This window comes from Melanostigma gelatinosum (assembly GCF_949748355.1).
Source record: "Melanostigma gelatinosum genome assembly, chromosome: 13".
Taxonomy (NCBI): domain Eukaryota; kingdom Metazoa; phylum Chordata; class Actinopteri; order Perciformes; family Zoarcidae; genus Melanostigma; species Melanostigma gelatinosum.
The window spans coordinates 26188630-26212914 of NC_136646.1; the positions used below are offsets into that span (position 1 = coordinate 26188630).

At 43.9% G+C, this 24285-nt stretch overlaps 3 protein-coding genes across 6 annotated transcripts in view; all 3 read left to right on the top strand.

Moving 5' to 3' along the window:
* The window catches only part of arhgap27l (Rho GTPase activating protein 27, like), a 33906-nt gene extending 29885 nt beyond the window's left edge, over positions 1–4021 (top strand). For all 4 annotated transcript variants that reach the window (XM_079282396.1, XM_079282398.1, XM_079282399.1 and 1 more), the window contains 6 exons: positions 194–266; positions 471–680; positions 755–832; positions 919–1053; positions 1248–1353; positions 1899–4021. In XM_079282396.1, coding sequence (XP_079138522.1) covers positions 194–266; positions 471–680; positions 755–832; positions 919–1053; positions 1248–1353; positions 1899–2076 — 780 coding nt within the window. In that variant the 3' untranslated portion in view covers positions 2077–4021. The remainder of the gene's footprint in view (positions 1–193; positions 267–470; positions 681–754; positions 833–918; positions 1054–1247; positions 1354–1898) is intronic.
* A 1867-nt stretch (positions 4022–5888) lies between these two features.
* Positions 5889–9093, top strand: dnaaf19 (dynein axonemal assembly factor 19; the record flags this gene model as incomplete). The annotated part of the gene is made up of 3 exons (XM_079281595.1): positions 5889–5990; positions 8156–8307; positions 8991–9093. The coding sequence occupies exons 2-3, from the start codon at positions 8159–8161 to the stop codon at positions 9091–9093; spliced, it is 252 nt and encodes an 83-aa protein (XP_079137721.1). The 5' UTR covers positions 5889–5990; positions 8156–8158.
* Positions 9094–12508: 3415 nt separating this feature from the next.
* On the top strand, positions 12509–23735 carry abi3a (ABI family, member 3a). Its single transcript, XM_079281596.1, is given in 12 exon segments — positions 12509–12581; positions 13070–13203; positions 13955–14125; positions 14803–14982; positions 16206–16264; positions 16377–16430; positions 16685–16974; positions 17222–17251; positions 17254–17355; positions 17529–17663; positions 21179–21298; positions 22796–23735. Coding segments are annotated over 11 exon segments (1461 nt in total). The 5' UTR covers positions 12509–12581; positions 13070–13071; the 3' UTR covers positions 22984–23735.
* The last annotated feature ends 550 nt before the right edge of the window (positions 23736–24285 follow it).

Consider the following 24285-nt stretch of genomic DNA (forward strand, 5'->3'; position numbering starts at 1 on the left):
CTCATCGCTTCAATCACAGCTGCTAGTAAAGACAACAAGGTCAGCAACACCTGTCATCGGCTCATCCAGCTGTGATCGGTGATCAAGGCTGTTTGTGATCTGACAGTAAAAGGTCATGTGATCGGGGACGACACGTGACACGTAACAAAACGTCTTCTCAAATCGCTGTGACATCACTGATTTGATGTTTCAGGAACAGGACCACGTGTCGGAGGACGAGGACGAAGCTGCTTCAGACAAAGAGGACAAAGACAGGAAGAGGACGAGTGAGTCTACAAAATAAAGCATGAGTCTTCAGACAGGAAGTGAATCTTTCTGTTTTCATTTCAGCTTAAACACAACTTTAGTTCTTTATTAAAGACAATGATGATTGAGGAACTGGTTCACAGATCTTGAGATGACCTTCTTCTTCTTCTTCTTCTTCTTCTTCTTCTTCTTATTCTTATTCTTATTCTTATTCTTATTCTTAGCCACAAGCAGTTCCTCTGACTCTGAGCAGAGACGTGTCCGGACTAAACTGCGTCGTTTCCTCCAGAGGAGGCCGACGCTGCAGAGCGTCAAGGAGAGAGGATACATCAGAGACAACGTGTTCGGGTGTCACCTGGATACACTCTGTCACCGGGAGAACACCACCACACCCAGGTTCATGGAGAAGTGCATCAGAACTGTGGAGAGGAGAGGTACAGGTACACACACAGGCACGCACACACACACACACAGGCGCACACTGATCAGGGTGTCCCTGTGTGTTCAGGTCTGGATGTGGACGGGATCTACAGAGTGAGTGGAAACCTGGCTGTGATCCAGAAACTGAGACACAAAGCTGATCATGGTAACTCTCTGTCTATCCGTCCAAACGTCTCTCAATCTGTTGTCCCTCTTGCCCCTGTTGACCTGTTGTCCCTGTCGTCCATGCAGAGGATCAGCTGGACCTGGAGGACGGACAGTGGGAGGAGATCCATGTGATCACTGGAGCTCTGAAGCTTTTCCTGCGGGAGCTTCCAGAACCGCTGTTTCCCTTCAGCTGCTTCGACAAGTTCATCGCTGCCATCCGTCAGTAGACCGCCGGTCCTCCATCGGAGACTGAGACCAGGGGACATTACAACCACTGAGACCAGGAGACATTACAACCACTGAGACCAGGGGACATTACAACCACTGAGACCAGGGGACATTACAACCACTAACACAACGGGACATTTATATAACTAAAACGACTAAAACCACGTGTGTTTATGTCCCTGCAGAGGTCCAGGACTACAGCCTGAAAGTCTCCTACATGAAGGACCTGGTTCGCTCTCTGCCTCTGCCGAACCACGACACCATGGAGCTGCTGTTCAAACACCTGCGCAGGTGAACAGCACCTCCAACCCGTCACAGCACACACGGTGTTGACATGTTGGACGTTGATCTGAGGTGTTTGGGGGGACGATCCTCTCACTCCTGTACTCGGCCGTTGGGTTCGTCTGGTCCGGACCAGGAGACAACATGATACTTATTGTTGTTTTTTAGTTCTTGTCTGGTTCCTATTCACCATGAACCAAGAGGAGTAGACTGGTTCACTGGTAGTTTAGCTTCTGGAATCATTCTAAAATCACATAGCTGCCCTTATAAAGTCCTCCGGTTGGTTCGTCTGCTTTCACACCACAAACGGACCGCACCGGACCAGACCCACCGTTTCAGGCGGTCTAGGTTTGGTTGTTTGGTCCACGTCAGCTCAAACAAATCGCACCTGAGACCTGAGTCTATTTTAGCGGGACCAAACAGGTTTGGTGTGAAAGCAGGCTCGGACTCTGTTCTGGTTCTGGTTCCGGTTCCACAGACATCTGACAACCATATCAGCCTTTTCAAACTTAAAGAGATGACTCATATTTTTGGGTTTGTCTCTCTCTCTGCAGGGTGATCGAGTACAAGGAGTCTAACAGGATGTCGGTTCAGAGCGTCGCCATCGTGTTCGGCCCCACGTTGCTTCGCCCTCAGACCGAGTCCGCCAATATGACGATCCACATGGTGTTCCAGAGTCAGATAGTTGAGCTCATACTCAACGAGTTCCACACCGTCTTCTCCCAGAGGTAGCGGGGAACCTCCTGGAGCTCCTCTGGAACCTCCCAGAACCCTCTGAGACCTCCTGCAAGCCCCCCAAACATTAGGAAACCTGCTGAAAGTCTTCCAAAGTGTCAGGTAACCTTCTCAAACTTTGAACCGAATCGTCACCTCGTCTCTGACCCAAGTTCACCGGAGATTGAACCTGGAATCTGCTGGCTACATGATGCCTCTTTCTAACTGCTGTGATGAAATTATCCAAGTATAACTTGAGTGGAACCACCTAGAACCCTGAACTGGTTTTGAAACATTTGACAGCAGCCTTGCTCTTTTTTTTTTAAGGTAATCGACCAAATGCAAGATATTTTCCTGGCACCTTAAATCCTCCACTTTGATCAAGAACTCTTCCAACAAATTCCAGATCCTTCAGTAACTTTGTTGATCTTCACGACTAAAATATGATGACGGGGGATTACAACTGGAACCAGCCGGCTTCACCAGGTACCTCGCTAACTACCGTACCTGAAATGGTCCCGGTAGAAACAAAGTGGAACCATCTAGAACCCTGGACTGGTTTTGTTATTTTAAACTTAAGCTATTTTACAATTTAAAAGACCAACAAAAATTTGGCATTTTAGCAATTTATAAAACCCACATCAGAGTTTTAAAAAGTTCCTGGTCATCAGAGTTTATTGGAGTAGAACCTGGAACCTGCCCTTTACCGACCACTAAACATCACTGGTAGAACTTGAGTGGAACTATGTAGAACCTGACACCTTAACCAGTAGCTTCGCTGCTCTTTCAAGGAAACAGACCAAACAGACCAAACAAAACAAATTCTCGAATTCTCTCACTTTGAGGAACAACTCTACCAAAACCTTCTAGAACTCTTTCGAAATCACCTCCTTTTGAGTACATAACGCTCTCATCACAAGACCACCAAGCCGTATGCACCACAGTAAGACCCTGAATGGAACCACCTTGAACCCTGGACTGGTTCTGAAACCTGAACCAGCACCTCCACTTTGCTTTCAAGGCAACAGACCAAACCAAACACTGAATAGAACCCAACATCTCAGAGTGAGAACTATCCAAACAGGTTCCAGATTCTTTTGGAACCTTGTAGAACTCTGGAACCAAACATCACCTGACCCAGGTGGAACCACCTAATCCACTGGTTCTAAAATGAGAGGATTCTCCAGAACCTTCAGAACTCTGGACCTATGTGACCCATCCGTCTCCAGTGATTCTGCCTGTGCTTTCCTGTTTTTAAGGAAAGTTCCAGACTCAAAGTTCACACACTTTCTCTTGAACGACTTCAAATGTTCTATGAAGCAGTCATTTTCTCATAGACTTCTATACAACCAGAGGAGTCGCCCCCTGGTGGACACTAGAGAGAATGCAGCTTTAACACATGAAGCTTTTCTACATGTAGATGAACACTGGATCCTCTAAAACCACATTCCTACTGAAGTTTAATTCAAAGTTATAAATAAAGTCACAGATATGCACATAAAAGTAATTTTCTAGAATATGTTGATACCAAGTTTGTGTTTTAGTTTGAAATCAATAAGACTTAAGACGCCGGATCACAATCAGTCACGTAGTGTTGTTTTCAAGAGAGACACAAAATAACACCACAGAAGAAGAAGAAGCGCTTTGTCACAGGAAATGAGTCTTTGTGCTAAGCTAGGCTCAACACATCCTGGATCTAACTGTTTATTAAAGTGTTTATCGTTGAACGTTAAGAATATAAAGTTGAGAGGATCCGGGACATTTCCCTGAGGGACTCCTCAAGTTATTAAAGACAGAAATCAGAGTTTTATGAGGGATGCATTTTACAGGCACATGTTTACTGTTTGTTTGACCGGTGAATAGAAATGATAATCTGTATGTTTGATAGTATTGAGTTGATATGTATTACAGATATAGAACAAAGTACACATGGAAGATTAACAGATTAAATCAAATGAACTGATCTCTTTGTTCAGGAGTGTTTTCTCACTGATTTACTCTGAACTTCATAAACTCTTCAATGAATCCAGTTTATTTCCAGCCGGAGTTTCATTGGTTACAAATGAACGACGGAGACAGAAAAGGTCTTCTGGGATATTTTTCACATGAATCTGAAATCTAAAGACCGGTTTACGCTCATTTCTACCACCGGCCGTCAGACCGCCGTCCTCTCAGGTCAACTGATCAATCACAGACCTGGAGTCTCATTGATGAACGTTGTGAAAGAGTCGAACGCAACTTCACAATCAAACGTGATTTATGAAAACAAAACTGACATTAACTGATCAGAAACTCTGACTCATGAGAACACGTAGAGACTCAGACGATGAACTGAAGTCAGACAGAAGTTAAATGAGAGGCATCGTTTCATATAATGCATATAGATATTACATATAATGATGCCTCATTTCATTTAACTTCATATCACATGTTACTTTACACTCATAGCTTCTCTTTATCATTAACATTTAAACCAACGTGTTTGTACTCGTGGAGACACTAGAAGTACATTTATACTATAACAGATATAAACCTCATCTTCATCACCTGCACGTAAAGATTGTGTAAATTAACAAAGTGTGTAAATAAAGTCAGTGAGAGCTCTCGTACGATCACTTCATATCTTCATCATCAGTAATAATCATGTCATAAGAAAACACAAGTATATAAAGTAATAAATAACTTCTGTGTTCACTTAGCAAACATCTTTTTTAATGATTCACTGATTGTGTCCATTTTATATCCATCTGACTGTTATATATATATATATATATATGTATATATATGTATATATATGTATGTATATATACGTATATATATGTATATATATATGTATATATATATATATGTATATATATATATACATATATATACATATATATATATGTATATATATATATGTATATATGTATATATATGTATATATACATATATATACATATATACATATATATATATATAACAGTCAGATGGATCTGTGTATATATGTATATATATATATACATATATATACATATATATATATGTATATATATATATATATATATGTATATATATGTATATATATATATATGTATATATACATATATATATATACATATGTATATATGTATATGTATATATGTGTATATATATGTATATATGTATATATATGTGTATATATATGTATATATATGTGTATATATGTATATATGTGTATATATGCGTATATATATACATATATATACGCATATATACATATATATATGTATATATACATATATATATACATATGTATATATGTATATGTATATATGTATATATATGTGTATATATATGTATATATGTATATATATGTGTATATATGTATATATATGTGTATATATGCGTATATATATACATATATACGCAGAGAAAGATTTCCCCCTTAAAGGGATAAAGATAGTATAAATTCTGTTTATATATGTATATATAAACAGAGGTGTAGTTCCTCCTCCGTCCAGCGGCGGCAGCACTGAACCGCTGAGCTCCATCCACAAAGAAGAAGAAACAACGAGCCGTGTGAACCACCAGTCTATGGTATAAACCAGGTCACTCGAGCTCAGTCTACGGGTTCTGATCCACCTGACGTCATCACCGACCGAGCTGAGACCTGGTTATGTCCTCTGGACCGTCTCCTGGATCTAAACAAACTGATTCAGTTTAGGAAAAGTCAAAATAAATCAGCTGTTGTTCACTTCATCATCTATATTCAACATATTTATAATAAAAGTATTAATGTTTTAAACCGAGCGGACTGGCGACTGTCACTGCTTTCAAGTGCGCAGGCGCGTCCGTCATCCCGTCGTCAAGGAGACGGTTTGCTGTTTGTGAACCACGAGGAGCCTGAAAACACCTGAAACACGTGACCACACGGAGAGAGACTGTAGCACGAGGACCCCGAGCTGCTTCAGGTAAACTGTTTAAATCTGCTTCACCTGCTAGCTTCTAGCTTTAGCATTTTTGCCTGGAAGCTAACGTTAGCCACTGAGCTGAGTTATTCTACATTGTGGTATTAGTACTTTTACTAAAGTAAAGTATCAGTGTAATCCAGAACTTGTTAGCTGTGAGGATCAAACTGGTCGGTCTGGTATCCAGTAAACCTTCAGACCCACTCAGGTCTACAGTACTGTTGTCATGGGGTACATCCCAAGTCACTTAACTGCATCCCCGTTTCCCTCACTTGCATCCTTTCCTAGTCCCTCCCACCAGGGATGCGAGGAGAGAGGAACGAGGAGATATGTTTTAAGAGACATGAAACGTCCTTTCCTCAGTTGCGTCACGTGACGCGACGTCTGTTTCTGATGACGGAGGATCAGCTGATCACAGCTGGCTCAGCTGTCAGTCGGCTTTAGCAGCTGGAGAGACTTTAGATAAGTTTGTGTCTGTTCACATGATCACTGTACTTAATAACAGCAACTAATAATACTAATAACTAATAAAGACACACAGTGATCACCACTGTAGAGTGTTTCTCTCTGTAGTCTGTTAACAAACTGTGTTCTATGTTCTGTTTATAAGCTCAGGATCCATTTCTACCGGCGGGATGCGATCGTCTTATTTATGAATTATTTGCGTCTGTACGTTTTGAAATTGTGACTGTGGCGTCATTATTAAACAACCCAGAATATGATTATTGTTTCTCTTAAATGATAAAACTCATCAAACACTCAGGAATGATGTAAAACGTGTTTCGTCTCTCAGCTCTCTCTCTCTCTCTCTCTCTCTCTCTATATATATATATATATATATATATATATATATATATATATATATATATATATATATATATATATATATATTAGTGCTGGGCAACGATTAAAATATTTAATCGCGATTAATCGCATGGATTTTTTAGCGATTAATCGTGATTAATCTCATTGTTATGGCAAAGTTCAATAATGAATTATAAAGTAGTGTATTGTGCACTTTTATTTAGAAAGTGCTGCTCTATGAACAAAAGGGCAATAACATTTGGTTCACGAGATGCAGGCAGCATGTTTTATACTTAATTTGAATATAATTCATACTTTGTTGGCATCTTATTCTGAAAACCGGATGTTCGTCTGAAGAAACCGGATGTTATCTCATGTTAATCTTTCCGCTAACTTTCAAAGTCCTTCGCTCCCGATCTGTGCCGTTTGAATGCGTTTACGGTGAATTTCAGCATATAGGTGCACTAACATGACTGACTGTAGGATGTTTGCTGGCTTTTATCCCACTGTTCTTGTCATCCTCTTGTTGTTATGTATATGTATTGTCTCTTGTCTTTCAATAAAAAACAATTATAATAAATTTTAAAAATGCATTAACGCGCGATAAAATATTTGTCGCCATTAATTAATGAATGCCTTGACATGAAATTAACGCATTAACTTGCCCAGCACTAATTTATATATATATATATATATATATATATATATATATATATATATATATATATATATATATATATATATATATATATATAAAGTGTTTAGTCTCTCAGATCTCTCTGACTTTAATTGTATTCATAATAAAGTTATTGAGGGAAACATCAGATCATGAAAACACAAATCTTTCTGATAAATGTAGAAAGTTGTTTGTGGTCCTTTTGTTGTTCAGACTACAATGAACATTCATTTAAACCAGATGTTGAATCAGAAACCTAATCAAATATAAACTAGAGTTTATTCTGTGATCCGTCTTCACTCTGGTGTTAAACTCAGTCAGTCAGTTCGATCAGCTGCAGCATCCAATCACATGACAGATGAACAATGAGGGGGCGTGTCGGCTGTTAAAAGACTTCCTGGAAGTCTGTTCTCGTGGTTCCTCGCTCATGGCTCCTCTGAGGTCCCTCCTCCCTCCTCGATCCTCACCCCTCCGAGCTAAATAAGAGCTTTGGGACGGCCATCAATATGGCGGCGCAGAACAACTTCCGGTTCAAGCGAGGATCGAGGAGCGAGGAAACGAGAATTAAGAGACTTGGGATGTACCCAATGTCTGGTCTGGTTGTGGTCTGATTCTGGTCTGGTTGTGGTCTGATTTTTGGACTTTAATTAAGTGTAAAAATCGATGTGAACCTTCATGACATCATCAGGTCATGGCGAGGTCAGAGTATGATGTCATCAACTTCTCAACGCTGGAGAGAGAACTGAAGGGGTCGATCGAGTCTGAGCGGCGACATCACCAGGAGAACGACGCCAAACTGAGAGCCGTCAACCAGGGAGTCTCCTCCTACTGCCAGTTCAGGTAAATACACGTCCTGGAAACACCTCCAGGTCCTGTAGTATCCATTTAAGACAGAGCCAGAGTATTAATGAGGTGTTTCATTAAATATTTACCCGAGACCTGTCCCTGAGGGACTCCACAAGTTATTAAAGACAGAAATCAGAGAGTTTTATGAGGGATGAATTTTACTGGAACATTTTTACTGTTGTTGTTGGTCCTGGAGACCCCTCCAGGTGTTGAGTGAGACTAGTTCAGGTCCTGTAAAGAGTTCCAGGCTCAATGTGGGTCTCTATGTGTCAGAGAGACCTGGTCCTGTCCTGAAGGTTTGTGTCTGTGTCTCAGGAACCTGGTCCTGTCCTGAAGGTTTGTGTCTTTGTGTCAGAGAGACCTGGTCCTGTCCTGAAGGTTTGTGTCTGTGTCTCAGGGACCAGGTCCTGTCCTGAAGGTTTGTGTCTATGTCTCAGGGACCTGGTCCTGTCCTGAAGGTTTATGTCTGTGTCTCATGGACCTGGTCCTGTCCTGAAGGTTTGTGTATGTGTCTCAGAGACCTGGTCCTGTCCTGAAGGTTTGTGTCTGTGTCTCAGGGACCTGGTCCTGTCCTCAAGGCTCGTGTCTATGTCTCAGGGACCTGGTCCTGTCCTGAAGGCTTGTGTCTATGTCTCAGGGACCTGGTCCTGTCTTGAAGGCTTGTGTCTATGTCTCAGGGACCTGGTCCTGTCCTGCCACCTGAAGCCTCTGGAGAAGAAAGATAAAGACAAAGCTCCACGAAAACAGCCTTGGAACCCGGTCGCCCCGACCAACGAGTGATGAACTTTGTTTTGCTGTGATTGTAATAAAACATGTTGTGAACATAAAGAAACTGTGGCGTTCATTATTATTCTTTGTTTATTGATTAATAATCATATAATTAACTAATCATTGAAAACAGCTTCACTATTAAAAACATGGGAAAATATGAACCAGAAATATCTGCAGCTGTTATTAACAGAATGTAGCAAAGTGGAGGAAACGCAAAGTGGAGGAAACGCAAAGTTAACGGTGCCGTTGATGTGTTGTTAACGCTGCCGTTGGTGTGTTGTTAACGGTGCCGTTGGTGTGTCGTTAACGGTAGCGTAGGTGTTTCGTTAACGGTGCCGTGGTTGTGTTGTTAACGGTGCCGTTGGTGTGTCGTTAACGGTGGCATTGGTGTGTCGTTAACGGTGGCGTTGGTGTGTCGTTAACGGTGGAGTTGGTGTGTCGTTAACGGTAGCGTAGGTGTGTCGTTAATGGTGCCGTTGTTGTGTCGTTAACGGTGGCGTTGGTGTGTCGTTAACGGTGGCGTTGGTGTGTCGTTAACGGTGGCGTTGGTGTGTCGTTAACGGTGCCGTAGGTGTGTCGTTAACGGTGCCGTTGTTGTGTCGTTAACGGTGCCGTTGGTGTGTCGTTAACGGTGCCGTTGGTGTGTTGTTAACGGTGCCGTTGGTGTGTCGTTAACGGTGCCGTTGGTGTGTCGTTAACGCTGGCGTTGGTGTGTTGTTAGCGGTACCGTTGGTGTGTCGTTAACGGTGCTGTTGGTGTGTCGTTAACGGTGCCGTTGTTGTGTCGTTAACGGTAGCGTAGGTGTGTTGTTAACGGTGCCGTTGGTGTGTTGTTAACGGTGCCGTTGTTGTGTCGTTAACGGTGCTGTTGGTGTGTCGTTAACGGTGCCGTTGTTGTGTCGTTAACGGTAGCGTAGGTGTGTTGTTAACGGTGCCGTTGGTGTGTTGTTAACGGTGCTGTTGGTGTGTCGTTAACGGTGCCGTTGTTGTGTCGTTAACGGTAGCGTAGGTGTGTTGTTAACAGTGCCATTGGTGTGTTGTTAACGGTGCCGTTGTTGTGTCGTTAACGGTAGCGTAGGTGTGTTGTTAACGGTGCCGTTGGTGTGTTATTAACGGTGCCGTTGGTGTGTTGTTAACGGTGCCGTTGGTGTGTTGTTAACGGTGCTGTTGGTGTGTCGTTAACGGTGCCGTTGTTGTGTCGTTAACGGTAGCGTAGGTGTGTTGTTAACGGTGCCATTGGTGTGTCGTTAACGGTGCCGTTGTTGTGTCGTTAACGCTGCCGTTGGTGTGTCGTTAACGGTGCCGTTGGTGTGTCGTTAACGGTGCCGTTGGTGTGTCGTTAACGGTGCCGTTGGTGTGTCGTTAACGGTGCCGTTGGTGTGTCGTTAACGGTGCCGTAGGTGTGTCGTTAACGGTGCCGTTGTTGTGTCGTTAACGGTGCCGTTGGTGTGTCGTTAACGGTGCCGTTGGTGTGTTGTTAACGGTGCCGTTGGTGTGTCGTTAACGGTGCCGTTGGTGTGTCGTTAACGCTGGCGTTGGTGTGTTGTTAGCGGTACCGTTGGTGTGTCGTTAACGGTGCTGTTGGTGTGTCGTTAACGGTGCCGTTGTTGTGTCGTTAACGGTAGCGTAGGTGTGTTGTTAACGGTGCCGTTGGTGTGTTGTTAACGGTGCCGTTGTTGTGTCGTTAACGGTGCTGTTGGTGTGTCGTTAACGGTGCCGTTGTTGTGTCGTTAACGGTAGCGTAGGTGTGTTGTTAACGGTGCCGTTGGTGTGTTGTTAACGGTGCTGTTGGTGTGTCGTTAACGGTGCCGTTGTTGTGTCGTTAACGGTAGCGTAGGTGTGTTGTTAACAGTGCCATTGGTGTGTTGTTAACGGTGCCGTTGTTGTGTCGTTAACGGTAGCGTAGGTGTGTTGTTAACGGTGCCGTTGGTGTGTTATTAACGGTGCCGTTGGTGTGTTGTTAACGGTGCCGTTGGTGTGTTGTTAACGGTGCTGTTGGTGTGTCGTTAACGGTGCCGTTGTTGTGTCGTTAACGGTAGCGTAGGTGTGTTGTTAACGGTGCCATTGGTGTGTCGTTAACGGTGCCGTTGTTGTGTCGTTAACGCTGCCGTTCGTGTGTCGTTAACGGTGCCGTTGGTGTGTCGTTAACGGTGCCGTTGGTGTGTCGTTAACGGTGCCGTTGGTGTGTCGTTAACGGTGCCGTTGGTGTGTCGTTAACGGTGCCGTTGTTGTGTCGTTAACGCTGCCGTTGGTGTGTCGTTAACGTGCCGTTGGTGTGTTGTTAACGGTGCCGTTGGTGTGTCGTTAACGGTGCCGTTGTTGTGTCGTTAACGGTAGCGTAGGTGTGTCGTTAACGGTGCCGTTGGTGTGTTGTTAACGGTGCCGTTGGTGTGTTGTTAACGGTGCCGTTGTTGTGTCGTTAACGGTGCTGTTGGTGTGTTGTTAACGGTGCTGTTGGTGTGTCGTTAACGGTGCCGTTGTTGTGTCGTTAACGGTAGCGTAGGTGTGTTGTTAACGGTGCCGTTGGTGTGTTGTTAACGGTGCCGTTCATGTGTTATTTTTTTTTGTAAATATGTTTTATTGATTTTCACAGTTTTTATCTCACCAGGGAAGAGGATTACACATGTCTGAGGGCAATTACAGATTGAAATTTAAAACCTCATTCCCGACCCTGCCCACCCAACCCACCTAATGCAGGGTTGCAGGCTATGGAACTTGTTCATGTGTTATTAACGATGCCGTTCATGTGTTACATACTCTTTTATGAACAGACTCTGGTGTAAACTTACTGTCAGTAGTCAGTTGATAATGAAGTTTTTCTCTCTGATGTGATACAGGAAGTGGTTTGAGCTGAGCAGGTTCACACACAGAGGAGGAAACACAGACAAGAGGTCTCACTCTGACCTCATTCATGGAGACTAGAATCCCTCACAGTTTATGTCCCTCCAGAGATTCCAGGACTCCTTGAAATTGTCTGGGGGACCTTCAACAGTCCAGGATCCTCTTAAGGGCTGTTTTCTCCCTTGACACCTTTCCAGGAGTCCTTGACCTAGGTCTCAGGAGTTCCAGGGTCTTTCAGAGGGCTGCTGTGGTCCTCCAGGAGTCTTCAAAGAAGTTTCCACCATACTTTATTTGACCGTTTCTGTAGTTCAGACAATAAAACCACTCAAGTTAAAACGAGACATTAACATGAACTATTGCAGAATTATAATATTAAGTGTTAAATACAGGCCGGGGTTCAGTGGTGGTGAAAAGAGTTGAAGAAGCTTCCCGGATGTTTGAAAGCAGTCCATGGGTCCATGAGAGGGTTTCAGTTTTCAGGAGTGAGAGCTCTTCAGGAACAGAGAGGATCTTTGGCTGCAGGTCGCTGCTCAAGAGAAGAAAAGTTGAGCTGAAGGTTGATGTTTCCATGAAGAGGACGCTGAGAGACAGAGAGAGAGACACCATCACTTGTTCTTCACTCTTGAACTTCTTCAGATTCTATTTGAAATATTTCTGGTGAGTTCTTTAAGTTTCATAACTTCTTCTGTCATTAGATTTAAAAACAAGATAAATGTTTATCAGCAGTTCTCAAAAGTATTCAGATCATGTATCAAGTATCAGTACTGCATTCTAAAGAATACTCGTCACAGTTCTTCATTCAGTTAAATATCAGTCAAATGGAGTTCAAGCATTGCAGTAAAGGTATTCTATATTAAACTATGAAAAAGCAGCATTTCACTGTTAAAAATATAAATCTAAAAATATATTTTGTAAACTGCTCCTGTTTGAAAACAAATAAAATCTCATTCTGTGAAGCAGTAAAAGTACAACGTTTCTCTGAGATGTAGTGAAGTCGAAGTATAAAGTACATAAAACTCAGTAAAGTGAAAGTACAGCTCTTGAGTAAATGTACACGTATCAGTTCTGTGTTATTGATGTTTTATAGAAGGAAAGTAAACCGTAAAAATGATTTCAGATAAAAAGATACGTTGTCTCTGAATCAGTGATGAAGGATCAGAACTCTAAAGACGAGGTGATGAAGATCATGAAGGAAACACCGAGCGCCAGAAAAGCTCTGCTGGAAAACTACGACAACCTGCTGAACGTGGCCGAGTACTGTCACAATAACTACATACAGGTTAGTACTACTGCTACTAGTACTACTGCTACTAGTACTACTGCTACTACTACTGCTACGACCACCTACCGAATGTGGCCGAGTACTGTCATAATAACTACATACAGGTTAGTACTACTACTACCAGTACTACTGCTACTAGTACTACTGCTACTACTACTGCTACGACCACCTACCGAATGTAGCCGAGTACTGTCATAATAACTACATACAGGTTAGTACTACTACTACCAGTACTACTGCTACTAGTACTACTGCTACTACTACGACAACCTGCTGAACGTGGCCGAGTACTGTCATAATAACTACATACAGGTTAGTACTACTAGTACTACTACTACTACGACAACCTGCTGAATGTGGCCGAGTACTGTCATAATAACTACATACAGGTTAGTACTACTACTACCAGTACTACTGCTACTACTACTGCTACTACGACAACTTGCTGAATGTGGCTGAGTACTGTCATAATAACGACATAGTGCTACTACTGCTACTACTACTGCTACTACTACTACTACTACTACTACTACTACTGCTACTAGTACTAAAACTACTATGAAAACCTGCTAAACGTGGCCGATTACTGCTACGACATGCTTACAACAGTTTTTTCCTGTTTCTGGTCTTTGTGCTAAGCTAGGCTAACAGTTTTCACATCTTTTGTGCTAAGCTTGGCTAGCTGTTTACCCCTGTTTCCAGTCTTTGTGCTAAGCTAAGCTAACCCCCCTCTGTTTCCATGTATCAGTCAGGTGACGGCTCTCTGAAGGCGTTGGAGGAGACTAAGAACTTCACCACCCAATCACTGGCCAGCGTCGCCTACCAGATCACCACTCTGGCCAGTAGCGTGCTGAGTCTGCTGGACGCTCAGACCAATCAGCTCCGTCACATGGAGTCCTCCATCAACCTCATTGGTCAGGTGAGCCCCGCCCTCCATCACCTGTCGGTGACGACACTATCCAGGTGCATTGTGGGAAGTGTAGGTTCCACGTTACACCGACTGTTTGTAGAACGTCACCATGAAAACACGTGTTTGAATCCCAACCGACAACTGGCAGCATGTTACTGATGACCTTCAATCTGATTGGTTCCTTCTGTTTGTTCGCTCTGACCAAGTGTTGAGAATACCAATCCAGGTCATCGTGTGTGTGTGTGTGTGTGTGTGTGTGTGTGTGTGTGTGTGTGTGTGTGTGTGTGTGTGTGTGTGAATGGATGAATGGAGCCTCTGTTTTCCGTCTGCTTTGTGTTCACTTCAGTGATTTAAAGTGTTTATAAAAGTCCTGCATTCCTTCATCTGTTTGTTTTTAAATGTTTCTCAAACTAACTATATTCCATAAATAATCTCTTATTTCATGTATTTTATCAGTGGTGTCTTTATGCAGCAGTTCTTAAATCCCAGACAATAATAATAAAATATTGATAATAATAAATGCATTCACCATCAGTGATTCATGTGAGGTCCAAAGTGAGTCCACGTTGAGTCTTTTGATCTCTTCCTCTGTGATCTTTGACTTTATTAAATGTGTTTTATATGTAGGTTCTTTTCACCTCAGATTCTTCTTCATTAATGAGTTGTTGATCGGTTCCTCTCTTCAGACGGTGGAGATGCACAAAGAGAAAGTTTCTCGTCGAGAGATCGGCATCTTCACGGCGGTGCGACGCGTCCCACGAAGCCACAAGATCCTCCTTCCTCCTGCCGGGTCACAGCCCCGCCCACCTTACAGCCGCCGACCAATCAACTACCAGCAGCTGGACGGCCTCGGCCACGGCATAAAAGTACCTCGCACACACACACACACATATTCTTTCGTGTGTCTTTAGATCCACTTCCTGGTTCAAATGTGACCTTCTGTACTAAAGTAACAGACATTTTGCGTTCTTTCACTTCACTTTCCTCGGAGGGTCATTTTAAAGTAGTTCTATTGTGATCAGCAGTATTTTAAAGAGAAGAGAAGCCAAAAACAAAAGCAGAAGTTCAGTCTACTTTTGGGTGAAGTTTCTGTGTTGAGATGCTAACAGGAAATCGGTGTCTGCAGCAAAACCACAGAAACAGAAGTGACTCTGCAGAAAAAGTTCCTCATTCAAACTTTATCTTCAACCGGATTTTATTTTCTGTCATATTATTTCCTCCCGATAGTCTCGGATGTTCAACTCTGCTGTTGTAAACTATTTAAAACGACTGCAAACTACTGCAAACTACTGCAAACTACTGCACCCTCTTTGCTGCTGCCACAGACAAATTTCCCCTTGGGGATGAATAAAGTACATTTCTATTCTATTCTATTCAAACTATTGTAAATTACTGCAAACTGCTGTAAATTGTTATCCACTGCAAACTCCTCCACTGTACACAGTAAACTACTGTAAACTGCCACAAACTGCTGCAAACTATTGTAAACTATTGCAAGCTGCTGTAAAGTAAACCAGTATCCAGTGCAAACTATTTTAAAGTATTTTAAACAATTGTAAACTATTGCAAACTGTTGCAAACTGATGCAAACTGCTGTAAAGTAAACCAGTATCCAGTGAGAACTTGAACAATCACAGTACTGGAGGGAAACGCAGCATTTCACTGCAGACATGTTGAATATGTGAGTAAGAAGTGATGGAGGAGAAAAAGACAGTAAATATGTTTCTAATAACTTTATCTGAAGAGAAGAAGAAGATCTCTTCAGTGTGTGACTGTTGTGTAAATGTAAAACTGCCCTTTAATGTCTATTGTATTTGTATGTTACTGCTGCTGGTGTTCAGCCAACACACAGTTCAGACTTTCATGAAGAGGTTTGTAAAAACTCTTCTCACACACACACACACACACTGACAGACACACACACACACGCAGTCTTTGTAGAGCGTGGGAAAATGTTTAGAGAGACTAATTAGAGCTGCTGAAGCCTGAGAGACTCTATTGAAGCTCTCTCTCACACACACACACACACACATACACACACAGTAACACAATCATGTCTCTGCCCCCCCCCCCCCCCCCCCCCCATCAGGTCTCTGGGAAACAGTCCGACCGAACAGGAACGATCCGTAAACATGGCGGCTCTACCAGGTTCAGTGTGATTCTACTGTTTATTTTAATGATAACTTCCTGTTTCATCTCAGACATCTCTAACACGTGCGTGCGTGCGTGTGCGTCTGCGTCTGCGTTTTGTTTGTTTCAGGTCCACCAAACCTCCAGAAGGGGTGCAGTGCCCGGTGGCGCCCACTGTCAGCAGGTAATAACCCTCTTAGTGAGGAACGCATTCAGGTTTACTTTCACAATAAAAGCCTCAGCCTAGTGTCACACTAACATCAATATTAATTATATAAATATTATATATAACATTTATGTTTTACAAATGATCTGCAGTTAATAATCAAGTTAAATAAATCAAACATCTTGTGATGAAAAAAGACTTTTCTGATGTCTGATAAGATCTTTGAACACATTTATAAACTTCTCTATATTTATTTATTACGTCTTTCTCAGCTCTAGTTTTGGGAAACCCGTGGCTCCGCCCACCATCCCCACCACCTGTCAGGCTTCACCTGATGGGGACACCATCACCACGCTGCTCGACGAAGCCCCGCCTCCTCCTCCTACGGCGAATGAGATGTCAGCTCAGGAGGACAAGGTTGCTGACACATCGACCCCGCCCCCTCCACCTCCTCCTGATTTGTCAGGAGAGACGGTGGCTCTTGCTCCCTCCTCCCCCTCCTTCAGAGCTCCGACCAATTACAGCACTCCTCCACAGGCTCCGCCCCTCATCCTCGAGACAGGTGAGGCTAAAACAAAAGCAGCGTGTCAATGAATGTTACCATGACAATTAGTCTGGATCAGATGAACCCGGATTAGAAGACCCAGTTCAGATGAAGTCAGATCAGATGAACCTGGTTCAGATAAACAGACACACCCGATCAGTAAAACCTAAATTTTAAGGAGTGTTGGCTCTAAATAATCTTGGCCCGGATCATTGTTCAAACTGTGTGACATCATGATGACATCAGATCTCTTCTGTCTCCTTAGTGGTGGAAGAGAGCAGCTTCCCCCCTCCATCTCCCCTCCTCCCTCTGATGATGACTGCTTTCCTCCGCTGCCCAATGAGGCCTCAGAGCTGCCAGCCCCGCCCCCTCCACCTCCACCCAACCAGGAAGTAGAGGGTACCTGTCTCGCTCTCTCTCTCTCTCTCTCTCTCTCTCTCTCTCCTCTCTCTCTCTCTCTCTTCATCTCTCTCTCTCTCTCTCGTCTCTCTCTCTCTCTCTCCCCCCCCCCTCTGGTGTTTTCCTGTCATTCATTTTTTCTCAGTTTCTTCTTCTGTGGTGTTCTTCTTCAGTGACCCTTCCACCCAGGAGGAGTCGCCGCCGTCACTCGCCCCCTACCACTCGCTCTCTCTCTCTGAGGGTTCGCTCTGGCCCTGCCTCCCGCAGCAGTTATACACGCTCTCTCTTCCTACCTGCTGTCCAATCACGTAAGCCGACAGAGGGAAGTCACTGTCAGCCAATAGAAACCCAGATAAAAACAAATACTGCCCATCATTAAAACACCTGAAAGATAAAGATTCATTCATAAAGAACTAGGAGTTATTGAAGATGTTATTGGTACTCTGAGTTCTTGAGGATGTTATTGGTACTAGGAGTTCTTGAGGATGTTAGGGGTACTATGAGTTATTGAGGATGTCATTGGTACTAGGAGTTCTTGAGGGTATTAGCGTTACTAGGAGTTCTTGAGGATGTCATTGGTACTAGGACTTCTTGAGGGTGTTAGGGTTACTAGGCTTGCTTGAGGAAAGTTGCAGGAGAACCAGGGGACATCAATTCAGTTCTAGGTGTCCTTGATGAGATTCTATGAGTTCTTGAACAAACTGTTATTAGTTTCAGTCGTTCTTGAGGTTCTACAGGCCATTGTCGAAATGTTTGGGTTCCTACGAATATTGTAAGAGGTGTTCCAAGAATCATTCATAGGAGTGTTTTGAGAAAGTTAAAGCAGCTCTTCAAATGTTCGCAGGAGGCATTTGGGCAACACTACGTATGGGCCTTGAGCAAGTTTCAGGAATGAGGATTTCTAGTTGACCTGAATAAGGTTTCAGGAGTCCCATAGGAAGTTAGGAGGTCCCTGAGAACTACAGGAGTCAGGACTACAGATAGATAGATAGATAGATAGATACTTTATTCATCCCCAGGGGGGAATTTGTTTGGAGCAGCAGCAAGCAAAGTTACAGAGTAAACATAAAAATATGAAAGATGAAAGATGCACAATATATACAATACAATAAGATAACAGAGCAGAATATAATACAATTTGAATAAAATTTAAAGAAAGTAAAAAATGCACAGTATATACAATAAAATAGAATGTTATTAAGTTAACTAGCTAGGTAAAAAACAGTAGTGCAAGGATCACCAACAGCAAACAACAACAGTTAGCACTGTTATAGTCTTGTGTTTGATTTGGCCAAAGGTGATTTATTATACAGTGATATAGCAGAGGGCAGGAATGTTGTCCTGTATCTGTCCTTGTGACAGCGGAGCTGCATCAGTCTGTTGGAGAACATGCTCCTCAGTCCCTGCAGGAGGTGGTGGAGAGGGTGGTCCGGGTTATCCAGTATGGATGATAGTTTCTTCAGTGGCCTCCTCTCCACCACCTGTTCCGGATAGTCTTATTTACAACCAATGATGGAGCCGGCCTTCTTAACCAGTTTGTTCAGTCTGTTGGTGTCTCCGGCTCCAATGCTGCTCCCCCAGCAGACTACGGAAGTACAGTGCACTGGCCACAACAGACTGTAGAACATCTCCAGCATCCTGCTGCACACGTTGAAGGATCGAAGTTTCCTCAAGAAGAAGAGTCGACTCATCCCCTTCTTGTACACAGCGTTGATGTTGGTCTTCCAGTTCAGTCTGCTGTCGATGGAGACACCCATGTACTTGTACTCCTTCACCATGTCCACATCCTCTCCCAGAACTCTCAGCGGTTGTGGAGCCGTCGTCTTCCCCCTGAAGTCGACTACCATCTCTCTGGTCTTGGCCACATTCAGACGCAGGTGATTTCTACCTGCCCACTCCACAAAGTCCTCCACTACTGCCCTGTACTCCTCCTCCCGTCCGTCCCTTATACATCCGACCACTGCAGAGTCATCAGAGAACTTCTGCAGATGCATGACCCTGAGTTGTACTGGAAGTCAGTGGTGTACAAGGTGAACAGGAAGGGAGACAGAACAGTTCCCTCTGGGGCTCCAGTATCACTGACCACCGCATCAGACAGCACACGGCCCAGTCGGACAAACTGTGGTCTGCCCGTGAGGTAGTCAGTGATCCAGGAGACGGTGGACGCGTTAACCCCCACCACCTGCAGCTTCCCACTCAGCACTGGTTGGATGGTGTTGAATGCACTGGAGAAGTCAAAGAAAGTGATTCTCACAGAGCCACCGGTTCCATCCAGGTGAGACTGAGCTCGTTGCAGCAGGTAGATGTTGGCGTCGTCCACTCCCACATGAGGCTGATATGCAAATTGCAGAGGGTCTAGTGAGGATTTCACCTGTGGATGGAGGTGGGCCAAGACCAGCCTCTCCAGCACCTTCATCACATGAGATGTGAGGGCAACTGGTCGGTAGTCATTGAGGCCAGATGGTGTCGTCTTCTTTGGTACAGGAACCAGGCACGATGTCTTCCACAGCACCGGGACTTCCTCCTGCTTCAGGCTCAGGTTGAAGAGGTGTTGCAGGACATCAGACAGCTGGACGGCGCAGGTCTTCAGGACCCTGGGGCTAATGCCATCAGGTCCTTCAGCTTTGCCTTGGTGGAGTCTCTCCAGCTGTCTGGAGTGGAGTGGAGTGGAGTGGAGTGGATGGCGTCAGCTGATGGCGGGACGTACACAGCCACAACAATGGCGGACGTGAACTCCCTCTGCAAATAATATGGACGCATCCCCACGGCCAACAGTTCAATGTCCGGGCTACAGAAGCGTTCCTTCACACACACATGGTCAGGATTGCACCATCTCTCGTTCACATACACTGCAATCCCGCCACCTCTCTTCTTACCGCTCTGTGTAACGTCTCTGTGCCTCCCGAACAGTCCTGAAGCCGGGAAGTGATGCATTGTGATCCGGAAAATCTGCGTGCAGCCATGTCTCCGTGAAACACATGATGCTGCACTCACGGAAGTCCCTCTCGGTCTTAACCAGCGCGCCGAGCTCATCCGTCTTATTCGCCAAAGACCTCACGTTCCCCGTTATAATTTCCGGTACCGAAGGTTTGTACTTCCTCGTTCTTCACCCTCTGCTTACCGCCCGACCTGCAGCCCCGAGCCCTTCTCCTTAGCTCCGCCGGGATCTCAGGCCTGGAGCCGGGCAAAAGCCGCGGTTTGCTCAGCGCAATCAGCTGATCACGGGAATAGACAATGGCCCCACTCATTGTGTGTGGCTATCCGTTACAAACAGGAAGAAAAGTAACAGAAAAGTTGAGAAAAAGTTACGGTCCGTTGTCTGACCATAATTCAAACGAAACGGTCAGGAAAAAGAACAAAAGCAGAGAAGAAAAGTGAAAAAAAGACTCAAAATTAAAACACACCGCTGGCACGGCGCCATCTTGCATAATGAGTCCCCAAGAAGGTCAGGGGATCCAGGACTCACTGTTTGAGTTATAAGGGTCCTTTAGGAGGTTGCAATAGGCTTGATGTTCTACAGAGTCTTGAGTAGGTTTTCTGAAGTCCTCGTGATGGTTATGGGGGGGGGGGGGGGGGGGCCTTGAGGACTGTTTAGGTTTTACGTCGTTGAGGAAATTGTGTCGGTCCAGGAGACCTGGAAAAGGAGAAAGTTCCAGGCCTTTATTTGATCAGATGATTTTTCAGTCCTTAGTTCTGTGTGAGGATCCATAGATTGTCTATGAATACAGATGATCACTCCCCTCTTGAAGCTAACACTGACTGATTCTGTCTGTCTGTCTGTCTGTCTGTCTGTCTGTCTGTCTGTCTGTCTGTCAGTGATGACTCCCAGCCACGCCCCCTCCTCTCCTATTGGACGATGAGGGTGGTTTTGATGACCTTATGCCGCCCCTCCCTCCACCTGTGGACTACGACTCAGCCGCCCCCGAACAATACCTTGAGAAAGGTACACACACATACTATATATGTATATTACAGGTAATGATATTGTAGAAAACAGATCTGCCACATCTGTTTCCTATAATATCAGTCGGAACCTCCAGAGAGGATGACTGGCTAGTTGGCTAGCTAGTCTCGGAAGCTCCAGAGAGCACGACTGGCTAGTTAGCTAGCTAGTCTCGGAAGCTTCAGAGAGAGGACGATTGGCTAGTTAGCTAGTTAGTCTCCGAAGCTCTAGAGAGGACGACTGGCTAGTTAGCTAGCTAGTCTCCGAAGCTTCAGAGAGAGGACGACTGGCTAGTTAGCTTGCTAGTGTCCAAAGCTCCAGAGAGGACAACTGGCTAGTTAGCTAGTTAGTCTTCAAAGCTCTAGGACGACTGGCTAGTTAGCTAGCTAGTCTCCGAAGCTTCAGAGAGAGGACGACTGGCTAGTTCGCTAGTTAGTCTTCAAAGTTCTAGAGAGGACGACTGGCTAGTTAGCTAGCTAGTCTCCGAAGCTCCAGATAGGACAACTGGCTAGTTAGTCTTCAAAGCTCTAGGACGACTGGCTAGTTAGCTAGCTAGTCTCCGAAGCTTCAGAGAGAGGACGACTGGCTAGTTCGCTAGTTAGTCTTCAAAGTTCTAGAGAGGACGACTGGCTAGTTAGCTAGCTAGTCTCCGAAGCTCCAGATAGGACAACTGGCTAGTTAGTCTTCAAAGCTCTAGGACGACTGGCTAGTTAGCTAGCTAGTCTCCGAAGCTTCAGAGAGAGGACGACTGGCTAGTTCGCTAGTTAGTCTTCAAAGTTCTAGAGAGGACGACTGGCTAGTTAGCTAGCTAGTCTCCGAAGCTCCAGATAGGACAACTGGCTAGTTAGCTAGCTAGTCTCGGAAGCTCCAGAGAGAGGATGACTGGCTAATTAGCTAGCAGGTCTCGGAAGCTCCAGAGAGAGGATGACTGGCTAGTTAGCTAGCTAGTCTGCAAAGCTCCAGAGAGCACGACTGGCTAGTTAGCTAGCTAGTCTCGGAAGCTTCAGAGAGAGGACGATTGGCTAGTTAGCTAGCTAGTCTGCGAAGCTCCAGAGAGCACAACTGGCTAGTTAGCTAGCTAGTCTCGGAAGCTTCAGAGAGAGGACGATTGGCTAGTTCGCTAGCTAATCTCCCAAACTCCCACCTGCTCTCCTCAACTGACCAGTCGGCCAAATTTTTTCCACGGCTAGTGTAGCGTTAGCGTGAAGCATTTTGGAATTAGCAAGGTAGCTAGCTTAAAGCTTCATCCACACACTCTCTTCACAGAGTAGCAAAGCCCATTGCTATCGGCAGGTAAATGACAACTTGTTGCATGAAAGCGTGGTGGAGTTAGCAAGCTAGCTAAGTAGCTAGCTGTCTGTTGGTTGGCTTGTTGGTCCCACCATCCTTTGATGCTAGACTTGTTATGAGCCTAATAGTGGACATTAATGTTTCATGACGTCTTCTACTTAAAGGTATATGTACAGATACATAACTGTAGTTCCCCTGTGTGTCCAGTGGAGGCGCTCTACAGCTACGAGGCCTCCAAACCCGACGACCTGTCGCTCACGGAGGGCGACGTCGTCTACTTGCTTCATCGCCATGACGACGGCTGGTGTGAGGGATTTCTCCACGGCAACAGGGGCTTCTTCCCTGGAAACTACGTCCAATCACAGAGCAGGTCCTGCAGGACAGAGCAGGACTGAAGCCCCGCCTCCAGTTCACACCTGAGTATTTCGATAGAAACAGGATTTCTAATAACAAATTTTACTATTAGTGAGAACTCTCACAGTAGAGACAGACACATAAACACACAGACAGAAACACAGACAGACAAACACAGAAACACAGACAGCACAAACTATGAACTGTATCTGAAATGTTTCAGTGAAAGAAAAACCTTTTAAAATGTCAATAAACAAATATTAACTTACAGAAGAAGAAGTAGTCAGATCTCTCTAAAGTAAAAGTACTCATACCACAGTGTAAAATACTCAACTTACTTCAAAATAAAGTACATCACTTTATAGTTAAAGAACCAAAAGTACAAATGCTCATTATGCAGAATAATATATATATATATATATATAATGTTATTGTACTATAGTTATTGATGCATTAATGTGTTCATCATTTTAATATCTTTATATAATCATTAATAATAATAATACATCATCATTTATTCATTGATTAATAATCTGAATCTGTAAAGTAACTAAATGTAGTACATTAAAAAGTATAATATATTCCCTCTGAGGTGTAGTGAAGAAGTATGAAGTAGAAGTATGAAGTATGAAGTAGTCCAAAAATATATTTTTGCCCTCATGTTGGACTGATACACAATACAGTGTACAATACTGTGTACTCTGAATAAAGTACTTTACCTTTAAACTGCTGCCCCCTGCAGGCCACAGACACAAACTACAGACTGATGGTTCAAACTGTACAATAATAATCTATTATTATTATAATCAATTCAGTGTTAATCACAAGTTATTGCTGTCAGTAATAAGTAATTTAACATGTGAGTTATGTTGTTTAATGATTAATGTGACATATCAATACATTTGTGAAATTCTGTTTTGTTTGTTCAGAGAATAATTAAATCTAAATAAATACAAATAAAAACATGTTCAAATGAAACATCAGAGAGAAACATGAATACATCTTAATATAGACATTACTGTTTTATCAAAACGATGTTTTACTTTCAGTGACAGGCTTTGATATGACGACGAACAAAAGGTGAGTGTTTGTTTCTGATGGCCGTCATTTAATTTATTGCTGTCGGGCCTACTGGGTCTTACTGGGTCCTACTGGGTCTTCGAGGGTCCAACTGAGTACTACTGTGTCCTACTGTGTCCTACTTGGTCCTACTGGGTCTTCGAGGGTCCAACTGAGTCATACTTGGTTCTACTGGGTCTTCGAGGGTCCAACTGTGTTCTACTGGGTCTTACTGGGTCCAATTGGGTCCTACTGGGTCTTCGAGGGTCCAACTGTGTCCTACT